The sequence below is a fragment of the Vombatus ursinus genome, unplaced genomic scaffold (genome assembly GCF_900497805.2).
Source record: "Vombatus ursinus unplaced genomic scaffold, bare-nosed wombat genome assembly UNPS02005459.1, whole genome shotgun sequence".
Taxonomy (NCBI): Eukaryota; Metazoa; Chordata; class Mammalia; order Diprotodontia; family Vombatidae; genus Vombatus; species Vombatus ursinus.
The window spans coordinates 9354057-9377464 of NW_020945237.1; the positions used below are offsets into that span (position 1 = coordinate 9354057).

At 37.1% G+C, this 23408-nt stretch overlaps 1 protein-coding gene across 1 annotated transcript in view; it reads left to right on the forward strand.

The window, feature by feature from the left end:
* Window positions 1-23408, forward strand: part of MRC1 (mannose receptor C-type 1) — a 127947-nt gene that overhangs the window by 61094 nt on the left and 43445 nt on the right. The window contains exons 7-14 of the mRNA XM_027847954.1: window positions 279-461; window positions 9332-9489; window positions 14140-14247; window positions 15683-15798; window positions 17776-17924; window positions 20941-21140; window positions 22103-22227; window positions 22741-22828. Coding sequence (XP_027703755.1) covers window positions 279-461; window positions 9332-9489; window positions 14140-14247; window positions 15683-15798; window positions 17776-17924; window positions 20941-21140; window positions 22103-22227; window positions 22741-22828 — 1127 coding nt within the window. The remainder of the gene's footprint in view (window positions 1-278; window positions 462-9331; window positions 9490-14139; window positions 14248-15682; window positions 15799-17775; window positions 17925-20940; window positions 21141-22102; window positions 22228-22740; window positions 22829-23408) is intronic.

A 23408-nucleotide genomic window follows, 5' to 3' on the forward strand; every position in this document is an offset into this window, starting at 1 on the left:
AGAACAACAAAATTTAGTAAACAAGATGTCTATGGACTTCAAGTTAAACTTTGTTGAATGTAAAGGATGGAGTTCCTTTTTTTAAACTCCAAAAAAATACTGTCTGTTTTGTGTATGAGCTACAAAATGGAAAGAGATTTTTATTTCTGGTGCTCATCTCAATTTGCTTCCACAAAGCCATGTATGAATGTATAAAATGTCTGAAACTGTAGTTGTGGTTATTCATTTAAATCTTTCTCTTCTTTGATCTCAAACCTATTTTTTTTTTAATTTTCTAGAAAGTGATGTTCCTGTCTCCTGCCCAAGCCAGTGGTGGCCATACGCTGGTCACTGTTACAAAATCAATAGGGAACTCAAAATACAAAGAGATGCTGTACTTACCTGCAGAAAGGAAGGAGGAGATCTGGCGAGTATCCACAGCATAGAGGAATTTGACTTTATTTTTTCCCAGTTGGGATACGGTAAGAATTCATACAAGTGCAGTATATTCTATTCTTCCACTCCCTGAGGATGCAGTTATAGATATTGTTATACAATTATGAAATACCAAGACTTTTTAGTATAAGTAGAGGCCGTGTGCATAATAGAGAGTTGGATTTAGAATCAGGAAGATCTGAATTCACATCTCCTTTTTGACATTTAATAGCTGTGTGACCATCTGTAATTTACAAAACTTAGCTGGGCCTGAGGTAAGTCCTTAGGATTTATATGGCCCAGTAGAGAGAGCACTGGGCCTGGAGTCATCTTCCTGAGTTCAAATCTGACCTCAAACACTTACTAGGGTTTGGAACTTACTAGCTGTGTGACCCTGATCAAGTCACTTCACCCTGTTTGCCTCAGTTTCCTCATCTGTAAAATGAGCTGGAGAAGGAAATGGCAAACCACTCCACTATCTTTGCCAAGAAAACCCCAAATGGGGTCACAAAGAGTTGGATATGACTGAAATGACTTAACAACAACAACATCTAGGGTGTTGGGGGAAAGGGACAGAGGAAAGGGGATGGGACAGAGGAAGGGGAAAGCGATAAGCATTTATATAGGTGGATTGTTGTTAGAAAAATCTGAAGCAAAAATCTACTACAGGAGTGAGTGAAGGAAAGCCTTTATTATACTTCTCACGAGAGAAGCGGTCACAACATACTCTAGGAGCACATGGGCACTGGTTCAGGGGTACATTCAACTTTTAAACAGTTAGTAAGATCCATACTCCACCTGCCAGGGCTACAATTGATCTAGTTCATCTGAGTTACACTCTTCCTGGACAGCCCATCACATGTTCTTCCATGTTCTGTTAACTCCGCCCACTTCATGGTTCTTATGATCAAAAATGGCAGCTATCTCCGCCCTTGGGGTGTGTCAGTTAATATTTAAGAAGCTTATTAAGCAAGCGCAGTGGAGAAAAGCCTTTGCCCTGTTGAGGGGCTGTCCTTGACCCTGACGGGTTGCAACCAGTTTAGCCTCCAGGGCTCTTTCTTAAGGAACTAGTCCTTTACAGAATGTTTGGTACACTTTCTGATTGGTTGAAGGACTATCTACAAGATCTTGAAAGTCCTCAGAATCCCCTTATTCTGTCATTGTGGAAGCCTAACTCCTTAATCCTTTCTTACAATTGTGATTTAAATAGGGAGAAGGCATTCCCATTCCAAGAGTTACTGTATATACAACTAAATAATATCTATAATGAGAGGCAGCAAGATATAGTGAATGGAATCTCAGAATCAAAGTGCTGTGTCAGACTCGTACTAACTGAGAAATGTGTTATTTTGGATATCTGTTTAACTTCTCAGTGTCCCCAGGCAATTCTTTAAGACCACAAATTGCTGAATAATGGCTGATTTGCTTTAGTGAAGGGATTTTGCTTATTGGGAATTATGTATCCAGAGGAAATCATGGGTATGGATCAAAAAATATATAGCAAACTTACAATATAGCAAGAATTCAGGAATGAGAAAAAACAACCAAAAAAAGGATTTTAATGTAAAATCCACTTATCAAATACTTTGTGTTTTTCAGCTACATTTCATTGTTCTAGGTGTTTTCAAGTTCTACATTGTAACATGCTTTTCATGCATGCGCATATGTTTAAGGCTCAATTAACCATATATATATATTATATATGTGTGTGTGTATGTATGTATAATTAAGTTTCACAGGGAAGTCCACAAATTAACCTGCCTGAATTTTTTTTTAATTTTTGTCATCATTCTTTTCTTGCTTAGTGATGAGAGAAGTAAGAAATTTCAAAGAATGGGAAAAGGCAGTGTGTGTGTGTCGGGGGGGACCTCAAACATTAATAGTTTAGTCTAGTTTTTAGGTTCAAAATGGTAGAAAGATATAGAAAATTTTCCAAATAAAATAATTCAAAAAATTTAAAAAGTGAATATAATCAACGAAGTTTAAAACAATTAAGATTACTTGTCCTGAAGTCTTTGAGGACTTCAAATCAGCTCAGATGAACTGCAATCATTGGTACCCAAATAACTGATAAATATTATTTCTCAGGGACACTCCACAACCCTTGAAAAATCATGGAGAATGGTAGAAGCACAGAAGGATTGGAGAAGAACAAATGTCTATTTTTTAAAAAGGTACAGCTAGGTGGCACAGTGGATATCTGGGCTTGGAATCAAGAAGACTCATCTTCCTGAGTTCAAGTTCAGCCTCAGACACCTATAACTGGGCAAGTCATTTAACCCTGTTAAGGGTTAACTCAGTTCCTCATCTGTCAAATGAGCTGGAGAAGGAAATGGCAAACCACTCCAGCATCTTTGCCAAGAAAACCCCAATCAGGGTAATGCAACAACTCATCAGCAACAGAGAAAAAAGAATACAAGCTTCAGGCCAGTGAACTGGACTTTGATTCATGGCAAAATTCTAGAACAAATTATTAGAAGAGAGAGTAAATGTCTAGAAAAGGAAATAATGATCACAATGAGCTGACAAAAACAAATTTTCCAAGAACAAGTCATGCTAGACTTACCTTATTTCCTTTTTATTGACAGAGTTTCTATACTGGTGGATCAGGGGAATGTTATGGATGTCATTCATTTTAGGAAAGCATTTTTTTCTTTTTTTTCATAATTAATTAATTAATTTTTAGTTTTCAATATTCACTTCCGTAAGATTTTGAGTTTTAAATTTTCTCCCCCTCCGACTCCTCTAGCAAAGCATTTGATAAAGTTTCTCATACCATTATTGAAAGAAGATGGAGAAAAGTAGGCTAGATGACAGTATAATTAAAAGGAGTCAGAAGTGGTTGAGTGACCTCACTCTAAGAGTAGTCAGTGGTTCAATGACAACTTGGCAAGACATCTCCAGTAGAGTGTCTCAAGTATCTGTACTTGGCCTTGTATGATTGTATGTATTACTTGGATAAAGGCATCAGTGACATGCTTATGAAATTTTCAGATGACATAAAGCTCTCAGAGGTAGCTCATACCCTTAATGACAGTCAGGTATCAAAAGAGAACTTGAGGGACTAGAATATTTAACTGAATCTAATCTAAGTGAAATTCAATGGTGAAAAAAAATCAGCTAGGAGAAACTTGATGACATAATAGTTTGTATTGTATCTGGTAGTTTGGTGTAGTGCAAAATTAGTAGCAGGATATAATAGTCAAAAAAAGCTAATGCAGCTTTGATCTGTATTGCGATAAGGATAGCTTCCAGGAATGAGAATGAAGAATACTTCCACCGTACTTCTCTGGTCTGAACACTTCTTGAATATTATATTCAGTTCTCTTTTTAGGAAGGACATTAGTAAGTTGGAGAGAGTCATTAGGAGGCTAACCAGAATGGGGAAGGACCTTGCCTCCATCCCATGCAAGGACCAGTTAAAGGAACTGGGAACAGTTAGCTTGAAGGAGGGAAGACTCAGTTGGAAATAAAATAACTTTCTTTAAGTATTTGAAAGGCTTCCGTGTGAGAAGGATTACACCTGATTTGTTTGGTGCCAAACAGTAAAAGTAGAAGCAGTGGATGGAAGTTGCTGAAAGGGAAATTTAGACTTGATTTCATGAAGAACTTCCAAAAAAATTAGAGCTAGTATTAAGTGAAATGGGCTGTCTTGGAAGGTTGTGGGTTTATCATCACTGGAGATGTTTAAGCAAAGATTGGCAGGCCATATTGAAATGGGAATTCCTTATAGGGTATGGATTGGTATAAATGGTCTCTGAGGTCCATTCCAACTCTGGTGTCCTATGATCCTGAATATAAATGAGGCCAGAGACTCATGTTAGAAAAATCTGAAACAAAAATCTACTACAGAAGTGAGTGAAGAAAGCCTTTATTACACTTCTTGCCAGGGAAATGGGCACAACACACTTTAGTAGTACATGAGTACTGGATTCAGTGGTAGAATCAACTTTTAAGTGATTGGTAAGATCCATACTCCACCCACCAGGGCTAGGATTGGTCTAGTTCATCTGAGTTACACTCTTCCTGGACAATCCATCTCATGTTCCTCCATGTTCTGTTAACTCCTCCCACTTCAAATGTCCCTTGATCAAAAATGGTGGCTATCTCCTCCCTTGGGGTGTGTCAGCTAATATTCAGTCAGCTTAGCAAAAGCAGTAGAGAAAAGCCTTTGCCCTGTGAGGCCCTGTCCTTGACCCCCGTGGGTTGCAACCAGTTTAGCCTCCAGGGCTCTTTCTTAAGGAACTAGTTGTTTGAGGAATGTTTGGGGCACTTTCTGATTGGTTGAGGGACTACCCATAAAATCTTGGAAGTCCTCAGAATCCCCTTGTTGTGCTGTAGAAGCCTAACTCCTAATCCTTTCTTATACTCATTAAGCACCTACAACAATGAGTTGTAGCCTTCTAGCTATGAATGATTGAGTCTTAGGAATCAGGAGCTGTGTAGATCATCTATTTCCATCAAGCAGAAGAGGAAATGAGTCATGCATGATCATAGTGGAGGCTAGCCTCTTCCTGATGCATGTCTATAGAACAAGTTAGGAGATTAGAAAAAATAGCAGGAGTTAAGGAGATGGTAATTAAAGTTGAGATAGATGGAGAGAGCTATAAAAGGAGGAGAATGAGAAATAGGGGGTGCAACTGTTAGTTATTTTAAAATTAGGTAATCTTCTCTAGAGGATCCACATGTTTTGCCTTATTGATGGGCATTTATTTAAAGTCATTAATTAGGATTCTAAGAGATATCTGAGAGAAATAGTTAAAGCAGATAAAAACAAGAATGTCTTTTACATTTCAACCACTTAAAATTTTTAGATTGTTGATGTAATAATTTCTATATTAACCATGGAATACATATTTAAAGTACATAATTGGAGAGGGAAATACAAAAATATTAATGATAATGATGCTCTAATTACTCTATAGATATTCATTGTCTACTTTTGATAAAATTAGAAAAGGTAAGGGTCACTGGTAGAGGGAAAGGACACTTTTGTGAGTACATTTTACAACAAACTTTCAATTCTCCAGTTACTGCTGAGGGACTAAGGGTCAAGATCAATCAGAATAATAGGTAGCCCTTATAAAGCATCGTAAGATATTTAAAACACATTGCGGCTATTTCATTTTCACCTCACAACAACCCTGAGATAAGTATTGTTATTTGTCCCATTTAACACGTTAAGAACCTGAGGCTAAGAGAAGTAATTTGGCCAATATCACCCAACTAGTAAGTAACCAAAGGAGGATTTGAACTTCAGTCTTCCTGACTCCAAATCCAGGGTTCTATCCACTGCATGACCGAGTTGTCAGTGGCAACATCTACTCGAAAAACCTGGCACCCAAAGCGCGTAGTGGTGGGCATGGAGACTGTTAGTTACAATCTTTTCCAGATAAGCTAAGGAAAGAACTGTGCACCCCTCTTGCAAATGACATTCTGTCATTCACGAATCAGAACACTGGAAACACCTGCTGCTATTGGCCTTGGGCCAACAATGGACTTCTCCAAAAATGAAGTTGAGCAGCATTAAGCGGAAGGGCTGAAACCACTGAAGGAAACCCTGAAATGGAGAAGTGTTTTAACATTTTCAGGATCTAACCAGTTTTTCCTCACTCTCCATAACAATATCTTTGAAATCTTCTGGCAAGTAATTTTACTGCCAAGATGATAATGATCAAATTAAACCGACACACGGGTATTCTGACATAAATATAGCTTATAACAGAATCTCTAGAAAATTAAACATACTTTTCAGGTTCTACTGTTATTTTCCTTTTGGGAACTGCCTAAATTGAATGCAGAATTGGATGTTGTTGTCTTAGAACCTAAATCCCTACAAACACCCCAGAAAAACTCTAAAAATATACCTGAAGAAACATTGACAAAGAAATCCAAAGAAAAACAACTCATGAGCTCTTTCATCTCATCCAGGACTGCATGAGATGTGCTTAAACTTTGAGTCACTGATTTTTACTGCTTTTAAAAATTGACATCTTTTGTTTTTACACACCTTTGTTTTTAAATACTAACTACCTTTTCCCTTCCATATGTGTGTGTGTGTGTGTGTGTGTGTATTCTGTATATTTGTCATTTTTCAAGGTGCAGAAATATTTCATTACATTCATTTATCACAACTTGCTTAGCTAGTCCTCCATCAGTGAAATGCTTCTTTGTTTCTAATTCTTTGCTGCTACAAAAAAAGTATTGCCATAAATATTTTGGTGTATATTGGGCCTTTCTGGCTTAGACCTCCTTAGGGTATATACTTAGCAGTGGGAGGTCTGGGTCAAAGGGTATGGATATTTTAATATTATCCTTTGCATAATTCCACATTATTTTCCAGAGTGTTTGGACAAATTCACAGCTTCATCTTTTGTTAATTTATAGGAAACTATTTCATTTTTCCGAAACAATGTATTATTCTTGTGATATAAAAACAAAACTCAAAAACTTCCCACCAAATGCCTCGCAAGACTACTTGCAGATAGGAAATCAGCAATCAGACTTACTATTGGTTTCATTGACTAACAGTTCAATGACGATAGTCAAGGTATAACCTACCTCTTTAAGTTAAATCGTCCCATACATCAGTCAATTTTATCACAAAGGTTAAAGTGCCTTGAATACAACACTATCAATGAAATAATAGGGTTTTAGATAATTTAAACTCTTTGTTTGGTGACATTGGTGCTACTGCTCCATGTTATAAATGCTACTATTCTGGGGGCAAAGGTGAAGGGATGTGGCCAAAGTAACATTACTTTGGTGGATTTGAAATAGGTTGAATGTCTAGACTCAAAGAATTGTCATTAATGGTTTAATGTCGTCTTGGCAGGGAGTCTCCAATGGTATGCCTCAAGGAATCTGTGCTTGGTCCTGAGCTGTTAAACATTTTGATCAAGGCCTTGGAATAAGGCATGGTTGGCATACTTATCAAATATACACATGAGTCAAAGCTGGGAGGGATATTTGATAAATTGGGTGATGGATTTAGAATTCTGAAAGATTTTGATAAGCAGGAACATTGGGTCAAATCTAACGCATCATAGGGATAAGTATAAAGTCTTCCATGTGTGAAATCCATCCCACAAATAGAATATTAGGGAGATGTTTATGTGGAAAAAGATCTGGGGATTTTAGTGAACTGTCAGTATAATATGAGTAACATATGGATTGTTGTTGTTCAGTCATTTAGTTGTGTCTGACTCTTTGTGACCACACGGACAATAGCATAGCATGCCAGACCCTTCTATCCTACACTATCTCTCCAAAGGGGATATAAGTAGAGTTAGGGATATGGTAGTCAAAAAATTCTAGTGGACTCATACTGAATTGAATGTCCATGACTGAGGAAATGATGGTTCTTCTCTACTCTACAATGACAAAACCACATCTGGCATGTGGGTTGTGTTATGAGCATCCATTTTAGAAAGCACATGGGGAAATCATAAGAAAAGGATATTGACAGGCTGCCTAGAAAAGGGCAACCAAGATGGCGAATGACCTCAAGTTCCTGCCATATTAGGATCAGTTGAAGGAAATGGAAAATATGCAGCCCAAAGAAGAGAAGACATGGGGGTGGAAGGAATTGGAGATGGGACTCTTCAAGCATCTGCATGGCTATTTCATGGAAGAGGGAGTGTTCTTCTTTTGCCTGGCCCCAGAGGGTGACATCTAGTAGCAATGGAAGTTGCAAAGGAGCAAACAGGGGCTTGATGTAAGGAAAAGCTTCTGAGTGATTATAGCTGTCCAAAAATGGAATGGGCTTCCTTGTGAGGTAATGGGAATCTAATATGATGCAATATGATATGATATGACACGATATGATACGATATGATATGACATGATATGACATGACATGATATGATACGATATGATATGACATGATATGATATGACACGACACGACATCACATCACATCACATCATGTAACATCATGTATCATACCATAGCCTATATCATACCATATTATATCACTTATCATACATCAATGTATGTATACATATACACATGTGTGTATGTGTGTATATGTGTATATATATATACACACACATATAAACAAACCAGAAAAAATATGAGACGTTTCCTTGAGGTTTCCAAGCAAAGGCTGGATGGCCATTTGTGGGATACTTTCTTTCTTTTTTTTTTTTAGGCAATTGGGGTTAAGTGACTTGCCCAGGGTCACACAGCTAGTAAGTGTCAAGTGTTTGGTCTGAGGCTGGATATGAACTCAGGTCCTCCTGACTTCAGGGCCGGTGCTCTATCCACTGCGCCGCTTAGCTGCCCCCTGTGGGATACTTTCTTAAGGAGATCCTTAGACTAGATAATCCCTGAGGACTCTTCCAACTCTGAGATCCAATGAGTTTGCGGTTTTGTTTTTGTTTTATTTAAACACAAATCAGAAGATTTAGAAATGGTTGGTCATGTAGTCGTCCGTACAAGTAGGGTATAACTGACAGTCCTGGGGATGGGGAACTGAGCAAGATTTTTCATGAATAAAAAGGTTTCCATCAATTATCTGTACCAAAAAAATAACTACACAAGATGGAGGGTTGACTTAATTTGACTTATTTACCAAGAACATGTTTGTTTGGTTATCGTTATCTATATGAAGTGGGATTTGTAATTGTTTGACTAAACCTGACTGCTAAGTCTCACCTTTGTCATTCAATGTGGATAGACCAAAAACATGGAATATAGAGGAAGTTTGAGCCCTCTCTATAGTATCTATGTTAGATTAATTCTATAAGTCAACGATACTTTATGACATCAGTAGGACCCATAAAAAGGGTAAGCCTGATGCCGATAAAGCGGAAAGTCACAATTGCTTCTTACCTTCCAGGAAGCAATTTTTTCCCCTCTCATTTAAGCTTGTATGAAAATATGTCTCTGCTTATTTTTTTTTCTCTCTGTTTAGTGGACACAGATACACTGTGGATTGGATTAAATGATCTCAGGATTCAAATGTATTTTGAATGGAGTGATGGGACCCCTGTCACCTTTACCAAATGGTTGCCTGGAGAGCCAAGCCATGCAAACAACAGGCAGGAAGATTGCGTCGTGATGAAGGGAAAAGTAAGCAATACTCATTAATCCCTGTCTCTTAGCTTGCCTCAAACCAAGCCATGCAAAATGTTCTCTCCTTTTTCTGCTCAGTCCCTTGTGAATAGTTATTTAGGTTGTGTGGGCACAGGTCAAATTCACTCAGATCAAAGGTCAGCCTCCTCCAGCTAGATTCTAAAGAGGAATGTCCAGCAACTTATAAAAGGACACTGACAGAAATGGATGGTGTACATAAAAAATTAACCAGAAATGACTGGTCACATTGGCCATCTCTGACTGGATCCCGTCCATGAGGGCTCTGCACACGAGGGGAATTTGGCTCTCATTCTACCTACTTCTCCATATAGTTGACACAGCCTTTCATGGTATGACCAATTCCCTGAGAATACACCATATTATATTTTTTGAGCTTACTTGGAATGTCTGCCACTTAATATATCATGGCATACATATGTTAAAGAGTACCTGACTGAATCCATATGATTATCATTTAAAACAATCTAATAGTAGATAGTAAAGAAACAAATTCAATACTTTAAGATACTCATACTCATAGGTTGGATGCTTTTAGCTTGCCAAGAATCCTAGGTCCTCTCCTGCTACAAATTATCGGTGTGAACCTGGGTAGAAGGCAGTGTGGTACAGTAGGAGTGCTGGATCCAGTGTTACAAGACCTGAGTTCACACCAGGGGTATGCTGGTAAATGTTTAGCAATCAGCTTTCCAGAAAAAAAAAATGTTAACAGCCAGCTCCCCAGGAAAAAAAAAAGTATCAAAAACACAATTTTAATTCTAACCTGTATTAACTCTTTCTTCCATCACTTTAAGTCTAGACAATCAATAAAACAAACAAACAAACAAACAAACAAACAAAAACAAGTCCTGATTTGTAGTATTTGCTGATTTTTGAGGAGCAAATGCACTCACTGAAATTTTAACAATGGATTCTGGGAGCTGATATGAGCTGGCTCCAGTATACCCCTACTTCACATCCCAATTCTGCTACTTACTACCTTGTACAAGTCACCTAGCCTCTCTGTGGCCCTAGGATGACTATAGAGTGGAGCGATTGGGCTAGATTATTTCTGGGATCTCTTCCAGCTATAAATTGATAAACCTATAAGCCTATGACCTGGTTTTGTGGCTCTTACACTTTGTTGTATAATTTGGAGGGAATCACGTCAGTTCCCTGAACCTTTGTTTCCTCATCTGTACCGCCTCACAAGAGTGTGATGCTCTTGCCATATATTTAGGGTGTCCCGAAAGCCTCTCTCTAGTTTTAAGACAGCCTAATACCAGACAAAGACTTTCAGTACATACTATGTAGGAGTACTGTTTAGCCCTAAATTTTCATGAGTCGTTGAACTTTAGCCACCTAATTGTTTTCTGGACTTCATAACAACTAACAATTACATCTGACTCTTTATATAGAACTTTAATTTTAAGATTTATAAAGTGCTTTAAATAAAATTTATTATTTGAATCACTCATCAACCCTGAGAGACAGGTGCTACAGAAATTTTTTTTAAATTTTACTGATGAAGAAGTCTCAAGTTAAAGTGACTTATCAGGGGTCACACAGCTCCCTAAGTCAATAAGCATTTACTGAGTACTTACCATGTTCCAGGCATTGTGCTAAGGGCTGGGTATAAAAATAAAAAGCATAAAGAAAGTCACTCTTTGTCCTCAAGGATTTTATATTTTATTGGGGGAAGATAACACATAAAAGGAATTTGATAACCAGGTGGTGGGGAGTGTCTTTGTGTTTGTAGGGGGAAACTATGAAGGTACCCTGTGTGGGAATATGGGAGAGAAAGTCATGAGAGTCAAGAGGGCAGCCTGGAGAGAAGGGAAGACATGACTGGCCTGGGTGTCCTCTTTAACATAAAGGTTCTGGGAGGAATCAGCCAATCAGAGGGAGAGACCAAAAGGGTGATGGGTACTTCTAATGTGTGAAATTCAGTGAAATAAGGGGCTTCAAGGATGAAGAGATTTCTGTGGTATGGAGAAGAAAGTCCAGTCAGGAATGTAGCTAGTAAGGCTTAGAGATGGGATCTGAATCCAGGTTTTATTATTGCCTGAATACACAGCTAGTCCATTTTCACAATGAAAAATATTTTCTTCCTTTACTTTAGAATTTTTTTCTATTATTTAGTTGACTTAATTATGTCTAAAAATTTTAGTTTCTATTAAAAAATGTTGAGCACAGAGTATGTATTCAGTATTTCCTTTAAACAAATCCCCTGAACATTAAAAGCATGTAAAAATGTCCCTTTGACTTTCCCAATCTGTGTGTGGTGATTCTAGTAAGTTTCAGGTACAGGATTCGGGGAAGTGATAAGATACATAATAGAACCCTGTAAAGTTAAAGACACTTCAGCTGTGATCGCCGGTGAGTCTAGGGTGGTCAAGCGTGAAACTGAGACACGTGCAGAGTCTCTGCCTCTGAGGTTGACCTGCCAAGCAATGTTTGAAACACATTCCTTCCTTTGTTAAGATTTTGCTTTCCCTGGTGCACTTGCAAAAAATACCAAGGGAGTTCAAGAGATTACCTTTAGGATTATAGATTTAGATCTGGAAGGTACCTTAGAAGATTTAGAAAATACTTCATCTGGTCTAATCTCCTCATTTTATCGATGAAGAAAGTGAAATTTACAGAGTGCCCCAAAGCACTCTGGCAGTAGGAGGCAGAGATGGGATTTAAACCTATCATCTCACTTCAAATATAGTATGTTGGGCACTACACCATGAATAACTGAAAATAAAGACATAAGGAATTTTCTTTAAGAGATATTCTCTAGTTTTCTAGATATTTCTCCTTTTCTACTCCCTGGGTACCTTCCCTTCAGTTTTGTTTTTGTTTTGTTTTGTTTTTATATTCCTTCATTCCTTTAGAGCAGGGGCATTCTTACAATTACTGTTTGATTGTAGCCTGTATAGAAGGTAATTAGATATCCTCTCTCTCTCTCTCTCTCTCTCTCTCTCTCTCTCTCTCTCTCTCCCTCTCTTTCGGCAGGCATCTTTTCAGCTTCTAGACGTTTTGCACTTGCAGGCTTATTGTATGCTATCACTTCCCTTCACGCACTCTTTGGTGTAACCAAACTGAACTACTTGTTTTTCCTCATAAACAATATTGTATCTCCCACCTCCTTGACTTTTCACAGACTGACCCCTATACCTGGAATGCCCTCTCTTTTCATCTCTGCCTCTTAGTCTCTAAAAGGTTATCAAATGCTGCCTCTTACTCAAAGCCTATCCTGGTCTTCATATTAGCTAGTGTTCTCCCAAATTACTTTGTATGTATTTTGCATTTATTTTTCTATATACATATTGTCTTTCTGCATAAAACATAAGTGCCTTGAGGGCATGGGTTGTTTTTTTTTTTTATATCCCCCCAACACTCAGCACAGTGATAGGCACATTCAACAAATATAGCAAATATTTGTTGAATGAATGATAAAATGAATGAACAGAGACTAAAGCTTTGAGGTTTTATTCATGAATAGCATATGGACAGCACTAGTCTAATAATCTCTAGATAATTCAGAGTGCTGGGCCTGGAGTCAGGAAAATCTGAGTTCAAATTTGTCTTCAGAAGCTTTCTAGCAATGCGATCTGGGCATATAGCCTCTTAATTTCTATCTGCTTTGGTTTCCTGAACTATAAAATGGGCATAATACCAAGTTGTCGGGAGGGCTAAATGAAATATTTGTAAAGCACTTAGCACAGTGCCTAACACATAGAAGACACTATATAAATGCTTATTCCCTTCCTTTCCCTGTAACAATAAGCAATCAACTGATGTTTTGATGGGGGAGAGTGGCATGCCAGGTTTTAGTTAAGGGAGGTAGGGTGATGAAGTGAGACATTTGGGGGCAGCCAGGGGCAGTATTAAAGCACCAGCTGTTGGGTGGGAACACCATGAATCCAGGAAGAAGTAATTTTGCCTAGTATCCTAGTTCCTTTACCCAAGAAGGCTCTCCTGCTTGGAATGGGATATGAGAAAAAGGGTCCTAGAATGACCTCTAGTGGCCTTGTCAAGTATATACTTGAAATCAGACAGGGCAGGACAAAGCGACAAGCACTTGTCAAGTGCCAAGGCCTTTACAAATATTAGATCACTTGATCCTCACAATAACCTTGTGAGGTAGATACTGTTATCACCCTCATTTTACAGTTGAGGAAACTGAGGCAGACAGTAGTTAGTGACTTGCCCAGGGTCACACAGCTAGTAGTGTTTGAGGCCAGATTTGAACTCAAGTCTTCCTGACTCCAGGCCCAGCTCTCTATACACTATAGTCATCTAGCTTCCTCAGGCAAACAATACTCTTAAGGAGTTTATAGTCTAGTTTGGGAAGACTACGCACAGAAGGGAGTTGAAAAGTAGGGTACATATGTGGAAGTACCCGCCATATTGAAGTTTTTGGAAAGTCAGAGGCTCAGCCATAAGGTGATTGAAGACTGGCCATCCTGGACCCCACTTCCAAAATGGAGGAATTAGCAAATCGGCTGCATATTTGTGCCAACCACTATGCCAGGCACTAGAAATAAGAATTCTTTACTCTCAAGGGACCTACCTTAGATTTTGCTTTTCTCTCTCAGAGGTACAGTTGCAAAAAGATGGAGGAAGCTGATGAACGTTTTTCTTCTCTGTTTCCCACAGGACGGCTACTGGGCCGATCACCCATGTGAGAGTCATTTTGGTTATGTCTGCAAATCGAAACCACTCTCCAAACCACCTGTGGTTGAAGTAGAACAAGGCTGCCAAAAGGTACGCGTCAAGTGTCTCAGCACGAGCCAGCATTCTACACTTCATTGGTTTTCACTATCCATCCAAGTGTTACGCAGCAAAGTCTATAACACTCAGATATGGCTGTCTTTCCCAGGGACCCTCCATGATTGCTACAGGGTCAGAAGATGTGTCTGGAAGGGAATTAGAACAGGACCAAAGTCCATGGAAATGAGTAGGGCAGGTTGGACAGTGGGAGCAGTCAGATAATAAATGGAGGGCAGTCTGCCCAATCAAGTCTAATGTGATTAAAGGGAAGAAAATAAACATTTACTAGGCACCTAATCGTGCCAGGCACTGTGCCAAGTGCTTCATGAATATTATCTTGTTTGAGTAAGGAGCAAGGGCTACTCTTCATTTCTTGGGCGCATCATGGATGATGGTATCATGAAAATATTCTACCCTCAGGATTCCAAAGGGAAGTGAAGTGAGTAGTTGGAGTGTAGATTGAAAAGTGGTGCCAAGTGCCCCAATGTATAGTGTTGGACTTGTAGTTAGGAAGGCATGAATTCATATCCCCTTTCAGTCACTTAGCTGTCTGACCACAGACAAATTACTTAATATTGCTCAGTCTGAGTTTCTTCATTTGTAGGATGGGAAGTCCCATTCCTCAAAAAGTATATAGTTTCATTGAGGTGGGGGAGAAAACGATTCTTTGGAGACAATTGTGTTCCATGTCCATCCCGTGATGCAACACTGTAAAATGTTGTCATCAAAAAGTTGTGCCTTTGTTTCCATGGGAAACTTGGGATCATTAGTAGAGCTTTACAATTTCTCAAAGGTCATTTAATCTACTCTCCTCCCCCCGTTTAATTCAAGACTCAATTCATTGTCCATCTGGATGGTCTGATCCATATCCATATCCATATCCATATATATTTATATACACATACACATATATATGTGTATATATGTGTGTATGTCTATATACGTATGTGTATGCCTATATGTGTATATATGTATGTGTGTATGTATGTATATGTGTGTGTGTGTGTATGTATATTCTAAGCCATCAACACATTGTTTAGGTTTTGGTAGCTTAGCTCTCCGGTAAAATTTATCGAGGACATACTTTTAAAGTTAACCTGCATCATTAATATTTTCTGTCATTTAAAGTCAAGACAATCACAAAATAATAAATCAAGTCCTGATTTATAGCATTTGCTGATTGCCAAGATACAGATGATTGCACTGAAAAGTTAACAGTCAGCTCTTACCAACAGGTTCAAACTGCTTCTAATACACCCCGTGTATATTTTAAGTTATATCCCACATTGTTCATGTTCTTTAAACAATTTTAGAAATTTCTCCATAATTTAAATATGTTGACTTCAAAGCTTTTCCTTTAAAAAAATACATAGTAAGGGAATTTGAAAGTCTACTAATATTTTATACCATTGTGTGATTATATTAATAGGGATGGAAAAGACATGGCCTTTACTGTTATATGATTGGGCAAACACTTTCAACATTTGGGGTAGCAAACCAGACCTGCATAAACCAGAAGGCTTTTCTTGCTACTGTGGAAGACAGGTAGGTAATGGTTTTAATTTTTGTGTTAAACTTGTGAAGGAAGGAATGTATAGCAGAAAGCTTTAGGCTCTAAAATGTTCTACATATTTCTTCATTTAAAAAAAAACCTAGAAAATAAGTTATAGATGATCTAAATTTAGTTCGTATGTCCAACTCCATTCTTCATTTTGGTAACATACATAAACAATATTCAGAAGTTACTAGGTAGTTTTTGTTTTGTTTTGTTTTGAACTGACCTTTGATTTCGCTGGTGGTTAGGCAGCACAGAATGCTAGAATTGGAATAGGAAGACATAAGTCCAAATCCAGCCACAGACAAATTAGCTGTGTGATCCTGGGCAAGTCACTTAACCTCTATATCTCAGTTTACTCTTCCGTAAAATGATGATAATAATAGTACCTACCTTCTAGAGTGGTTATGGTAATATCTGTAAAGTGCCTTGCAAACCTTAAAATGCATATATAAAAATAGTATTTACAAATAACGATAAGAAAAACTTTCAATGAGGTAAATCCTACTACCAATGCAGATCGGTACCCGCTTTCCAATTTATAATCTTAGAGATCTGCATAGGTCATAGAGAGGTTACATGATCTGCCAAGGGACACACAACCAGTATGTGTGAGAGGCCAGAGTTTTCGATCCTTGGCTCCACCCTGCCGCTCTTTGTAATATAATTTTGCATATATTTGCTCAGGAATATAATTTTGTAGATAGATCAGCTCTATTATTACCTTGCATCGTGACCTTGGACTCATCAATGTAGCACTGCAAGAAAAAGGAATACTAAAAAAAGCCTTGTCAATTCAGAACCCGAGGAGTTGCTGGGTTGGGTGATCATGGTTGTAACTCAAATTCATATAGTACTTTCAGATCTAAGAAGTGTTTCCCTCAAACAACTCTGTGAGCTAGGGAACACAGTTCCCCCTTGTGCATACAAGGAAACTAAAGGTCAGAGAAATTATCCCCATTGCCCTTCTACATTCATTCCCCAAAAGATTTTATTGTTGTTCTTCAGTCATGTCTGACTCTTCGTGACCCCATTTGGGATTTTCTTGGCAAAGATACTGGAATGGTTGGCCATTTCCTCCTCCAGATCATTTTACAGATAAGGAAACTGTGGCAAACAGGTTGAAGTGACTTGCCCAGGGTCACACAGCTGGTCAGTATCTGAGGCCAGATTTGAACTCAGGAAGATGAGTCTTCTTGATTTGCACTCTGTCCACTGAGGCATTGAGATTCATTAAATTTTCATAGCTTTCCATCCCTGATACTTCATGGAGATTACCTTTCAAAGTTTCTGCAACACTTAATATTTGGTACCTTTCTCTTAACAATTTAAATGCCGCTAAAGTTGTATGATCCCAAATGATTTTTAGCATTTTGCTGTTTTGTCCACCTTGTGTTTATAAAATTCTGCTTAGATGGAAAAGTAGCTTTCTGTGTTCTTTATAAATTTTCATGTTTCCATATATTTAACTCAGCATATTGGGTCAATGAATGTTTAGTCAGTGAATTGCATCTATAATATTTTCTCCCAAGACTTATAGATTACCTTAAAGGACATACTGTATGCATGAAAATCCATATATATAGTATTATCTAGTAGCTGGGTGGCACTGTGGATGCAGCACTAGATCTGGGGTCAGGAAGACCTGAGTTCAAATCCTACTTCAGATACTTATCTATGTGATCCTGGGCAAATCACTTTAACCACTGTCTGCCTCAGTTTCCTCATCTGTAAAATAATAACACCTATTTCCCAGGGGTTTCATGAGGATAAAATGAGATATTTATAAAGAGCTTTGTCAACCTTAAAGTGTTATATAAATGGTAGTTATTATTATGATTATTATTATTAGACAGTAACCAAACTGTACAAAAATATAATTGATACATCTTTTCCAACTTACTTCTTCACAATTTATGAGAAATTCCCATAATGCAATTGTATGTTTTCCATTCTCTTTTTTTCAGATATGAACAAGCCTTTTTGACCAGTCTTGTTGGACTGAGGCCTGAAAAGTATTTTTGGATTGGACTTTCAGATGTAGAAAACAAAGGGACGTTTAAATGGACCATCGATGAAAACGTCCAGTTTACCCACTGGAATTCATTTATGCCTGGTAATAGTATTGCTTTGAATTAATGTCTTGGTTCAAATTCTAGTCCTTCTAGTCTGTGCTGTTTCAAGTAGTACAGTCCAGGATAAAATATAAACTAAATCTCTTTTTCAGTAATGACACTTGTCCTTTTGTTATACTGCTCTCTTTTTGGGTATCATTTTCAGTGCTCAAACAATTAAAAAGGATTTTACTTGCCAGGTTAGCAGATACTTCTACATTTACAAAACACTTTTTGCATTTTGTGGCAAATGCACGTTTCCAGTAGACTTCTAAAGGTAATTTTTTAAGCTCGAAAACCTCGGAAGTCATATAAGAACCTTAAGGTATTTCAATGTAATTTTTGGGGGGATGAGGGAGAATATGCACAGCATTTGAAAGAGGAGTGAAGGATGACACTTAGATGAAGAATAATATTGGTACCTTTTATGCTATGATCTGGATTCTAGATTTAGAGATGTAATGAACCTTTAAAGTCATCTGTTTCAAATTCCTTATTTTACAGATGAGTTATGGGGGCCATAGGGCTTAAAATGTCTTGCGTTAGAGCATACGGGTCATAAATTCAGCATTCTTTCTGCCATATCGTGCCCGGTGAAAAACTGAATGAAACACGTTCTGGAGAATGTTTCCTTTCTGTACCAATGTGGCAATATGGCTTGAGCTATATGTTAAAGGAAATGAGAATTTTTAGGAGGTGGATAACTTGTGGAAACATATTCTAGGCGTGGCGGACCGCCAGTGTAAAGTCAAGGAGAGAGGAGATGGAGAATAGTATGTGAAGAAGTCAGTAGGTCAGTAGTACGGTTGGATTGCAGAGACCACGGTGCAATTACATGTAAGGAGACTGGAAAGATAGGAAGGGTCTAGGTTATGAAGGCTTTTAAACACCAACAAGTTTATATTTCACCCCAGTTGTTATAGGGTTCCTTGTCCATTCATTTTCATTCTCTTTTCCTCTTTATAGCTTTGTAAATGTGTATTCAGTTCTTTTGACTCTGCTTGTTTCACTCTGCATTCTTTCATATAGATCTTCCCAGGTTTCTTTGCATCATTCATATGTTGTCAGTGCTAGTAGCACTATTGGTATGTCATTACATTAATGTATCATTTATTCAACTACTTTCCTCTTGTTAGACATTTAGGTTGTTTTCAGTTTAAAAAAAGTATGATGCAATAATTGGGTAAAATAGTGTGATCATTTTTGCAACTTTTACAAAATTGTACTGCTAGATCACTATTCCACCAACAATGGATGAGTGGCCCTATTCCTCCACAACTTAGCCAACATTGAGTTTTGGTGATTTTATTATTTTTGTCCATTTGATATATAAGGTTCCAAGTTGTTTTGATTTTCATCTCTTTGATTATTAGTGAACTCAGAATTTTCAAGGGATTACTAACAATTTCTTTTCTCTCTTTTGAAAACATGCTTTATGTCCTTTTACAATTTATCCATTGTAGACTAAGAATGACCACTGTGACTTTTGAACGATTTCTTATGTGTTCCAGATGCCAAATTTTTATTTGTCATATTTACCTCAATATTTTTCCCTGTTTTTTTCATTTGTATTGGTTTTCATTGTATACACTTTTAAAAAACTATTAACCAACATGAGAGGTAGCATGACATATTAGGTGGAGTACCAACCCTAGAGTTGGCACGACTGATCTCTATTGTTTGACCATAGATAGGCATGTTATGTAAGCTCAGAGTCCCAGTCAATTTTTTGAGTAAAAGATAGACAAAATGAAATCAGAATCAATGATGAGAATGTCCACAGTGAGAATTCCCACTCTGATGAAATAAATGGTCTAGACACATATATTCTATTACATTAACAAAATATTGCATTACTATACAACATAATTGATTTGAACGAAGTCCAGAATACCAACATATTAATCTTTCAACTGTTTGGCCTATAAGGGTTTCTAATTCTTTCCCATTACAAATTGAGTAGCTATGATTTTTTGGGTCAGAATAGCTCTTTTTCCTCCCATTTATTGAAACAAAAAGTTTTGATCAGAGTAATTTTTAATGAGAAAAAAGAATGTAAATTTTGAAAACTGAGACAAATTAATGTCCTTCGAGCCTAGCCTAAAATATAAGGATTGACACATAACTGCCTGTTAATGTTCTAAAATGAAATATTAATTAACCTCCATTTACATTAGAAAACTGATGTTTTAGTATTGTGTGTATGATTTGGGACTCTAAGATGAACTTTGAAATATATTTTGCTATTTTGACCTTCGTGTTTCCGTGTAAGTTTCATCGTGATTTTTTCTAGTTATATGAAGAAGCTTGTTGGTGCATTGATTATTGTTGCTTGAATAGATATATTAATATGGGGGTCCAAGCTTTTTTCCCCATCATTCCCCAACATACATCTTTCTTTAGTGTTTTTGTGATTCCCCAAACACGCCATGCTTATTTCCAGCTCCGTGCCTCCTTCATATTGTTTCCTTTGCTTGGAGAGACTTTACATTGGTTTCTAAATCCTGTCCCTTCCTCAAGGATCAGCTGTACTTCCCCCTTTCATGATTTCTTCCTTGGATACTTCAGTCCACAGAGCATCCTCTGAATGACTGTAGCACTTAGAGTTTGTCCTTTACAGTTTAGCACTCAATTAAGTTCTTTTTCATGGTGTATATTGTTTAACGTTCACTTGTTTTGTTTCTTCAACTAAACAACAAGCTCTGTCAGCACAGGGACCATGGTCTATACTTCTGTATCCCTCTTCAAGAATTATATATCCCCAATCAACCACAGTAAAAGTATTTGCAGAATTCCTGGTGCATAAAGCCGAGCATGCAATAGGAACTCCACAAATTCTGTACTTTGATTTACCATTTATGCACATTTAATGGAATTTTATGATTAAATGTTTATCTTTAGAAATGCTAAGAAAATCTGATCAGTTGTATACTTTTTAACCCACATATATGACAATAATTTCCATCATGATGGAATTCATAGAAGAGTTGTGATCACCTCACTCTATTTTGTGTTTAGGACGGAAGACAGGGTGTGTTGCCATGAAAACTGGGATTGCAGGTGGATTATGGGATGTTCTGAAATGTGAAGAGAAAGGAAAATTTGTCTGCAAACACTGGGCAGAGGGAGCAACTCCTCCACCAGTGCCTACAACCACCCCTGCTCCAAAATGCCCAGATGGATGGATTTCCAGTAGTAGAATAAACTTGTGTTTCAAGGTAAATATTAATAATTAAGCTGAAAAAGAATTTAGAATAGTTAAGAATGAAAAATGGCCTAGAAGTTCCTTTCATAGTACTGTGCTTCCTCACCTCTTTTTTTTTCTCTCTTTCTCTTTTCCCAAAATCTTCTTGCCATTCTCCTTGATTTGCCCCTCCTTTTCTTATATGAGAATTTCCCATTCCTTGTTGTACTAATGTATTTTCTTCTATCCTATAAAGGTGCAACATGTCAATTCTCTAAATGATAAACTAATCCATACTAATGGAATTTTAAGTAAGGTCTCCAGAGATAACTTTCCAATTTTTGTTGTCTAACTCATTGGTAACTGATAGTAATGACAAGTTAGTTGGGGAGATACTTTTGGAAATGGCCCATTAATTCCCCTCAAATAACAACCTATAAATAACTATTTATTCTCTGTATACAGAAGGATGACTTTGAATTTGTGCCTTGTGGCATCAGAATTGCATTAAATGATTTTATAGTTGGGATTTAAGTGTTCCTTGTGCAAGGCAAATTATACTTCCTGATGAAATAAGCATATTGGTGGATACCTATATATTCATGCTATATACACACGTATATGTGTGTGAATATATGTATATGTATGTACATATATACCTATATACACATATATATGTATGTATTACCCCGTAGAAATTGCTGGAAGTCTGTATACTTATCCACAGCTGGTAGAAAACCTAAACAATTCCTCCTACCTCACACATTGGAAAATGTTTCTCGAGATTGTGCTATGCACATCTTTTAGGGATCTATCTGCAGTGCTAATAGTTGTGGACAGTCAAAGCTAAAACCCACAACATGGCATTAGTTTATTTAGTTATACTTCCTTGTTATCCTATGTCAAATGAAATCTCATCAAAAGAAAGAAATTTGTCTTCTTAATTCAATGGGGAGTATTATAAAAATAATTTTTTGAAACATATTTTACTTCTAGGTTTTTGACAAAAGCAAATACAACAAGAAAACATGGTTTGACGCTCGTGACTTTTGTAGAGCAATAGGTGGAGATCTTGCCAGCATCACCAGTAAAGAAGACCAAATTACAATATGGCAGAACATGTAGGTGTCATTTCTCCATACAGTTCTTTTTCTTTTAATTGGTCATTGATAATTGCATCAATAACACTCTTGGATTATTTCTAAAGTTATTGGATCATGCTGATGCTGAAGAAATACCTATATCAGAATTCTCTACAATAGTCCATAACTGATGTCCTATAGTTATACCTCCTCCTTCCCATATACACACCCAAGAAAAGATTTAAATGATAGGTTTTTTTCAGATTTGTGTTTAAGCAAATTGTGAATAGCACTACAATCTATAAGCTCTGAGTATCTTTAAGTTCTTTGGAATAATTTCTTACAAACTTTTTGCTGTTTTTAGTATGTCTCTATACTAACACAACTGTAATTTTACAAGGCCTATGCTCAGACCTTGTTGCTATGTCAATTTATTTTGTATGCTCACCAATTTAATTTTTAGACACAACTTTTAATTTTTGGTTCTCGTAGATTGCCAGACTTACTTCATATAACATCATGTATTGTTTTTATTTTTAATATCTTTTTTAGAGGTACTTCAAACTACCATGATGTCTTTTGGCTGGGGTTGACAATCGCAAATACAGATGAGGGATTTACCTGGTCTGATGGTTCCCCGGTGAGTAATTCTTTTATTCAGTCTGATGCATGTGGGGCTTCTCTGATTTTATTATTTATTTGTGATGCTAATAATTTGGTTTGTACCACTTTGGGGATGTGTGATTTTCAAGACTTCTTGGACCAATGTTCTCCACCACTCAGGGATTTAAGCCCTTAAGTTCCCAGTTAGTTGTCTCTTCTCAGATAACTGTAGCAAGTTTTCTGAGTATTGTTGAGTGGGTAGAAAAAAAGTGGAGTGAGTTTTGGCATTGTCAAGAAATTGATGATTGCTAGATGAAATGATTTTCTGTAATTTTTTTCTACTTCTTTGGCTCATCCTTCCCAGGACTTTTTTTCCATTTCATTTATTTTTATTAATTTTATTGACACCTTTTGTTTTTACAACACCTTCATTTGCAAATTGATCTCTCCTCCTTCTCCTTCCCAGCAAGCTATCACTTGTAACAAAAAATACAAAGAAAAATGAAAAAACAATTCAGCAAACTGACAAATATATCAAATGTATTTGCATATCCACAATTTCCAACCTCTACAAGGAAGCCATCCATGATTTTATTATCAATAATTAATAATAATAC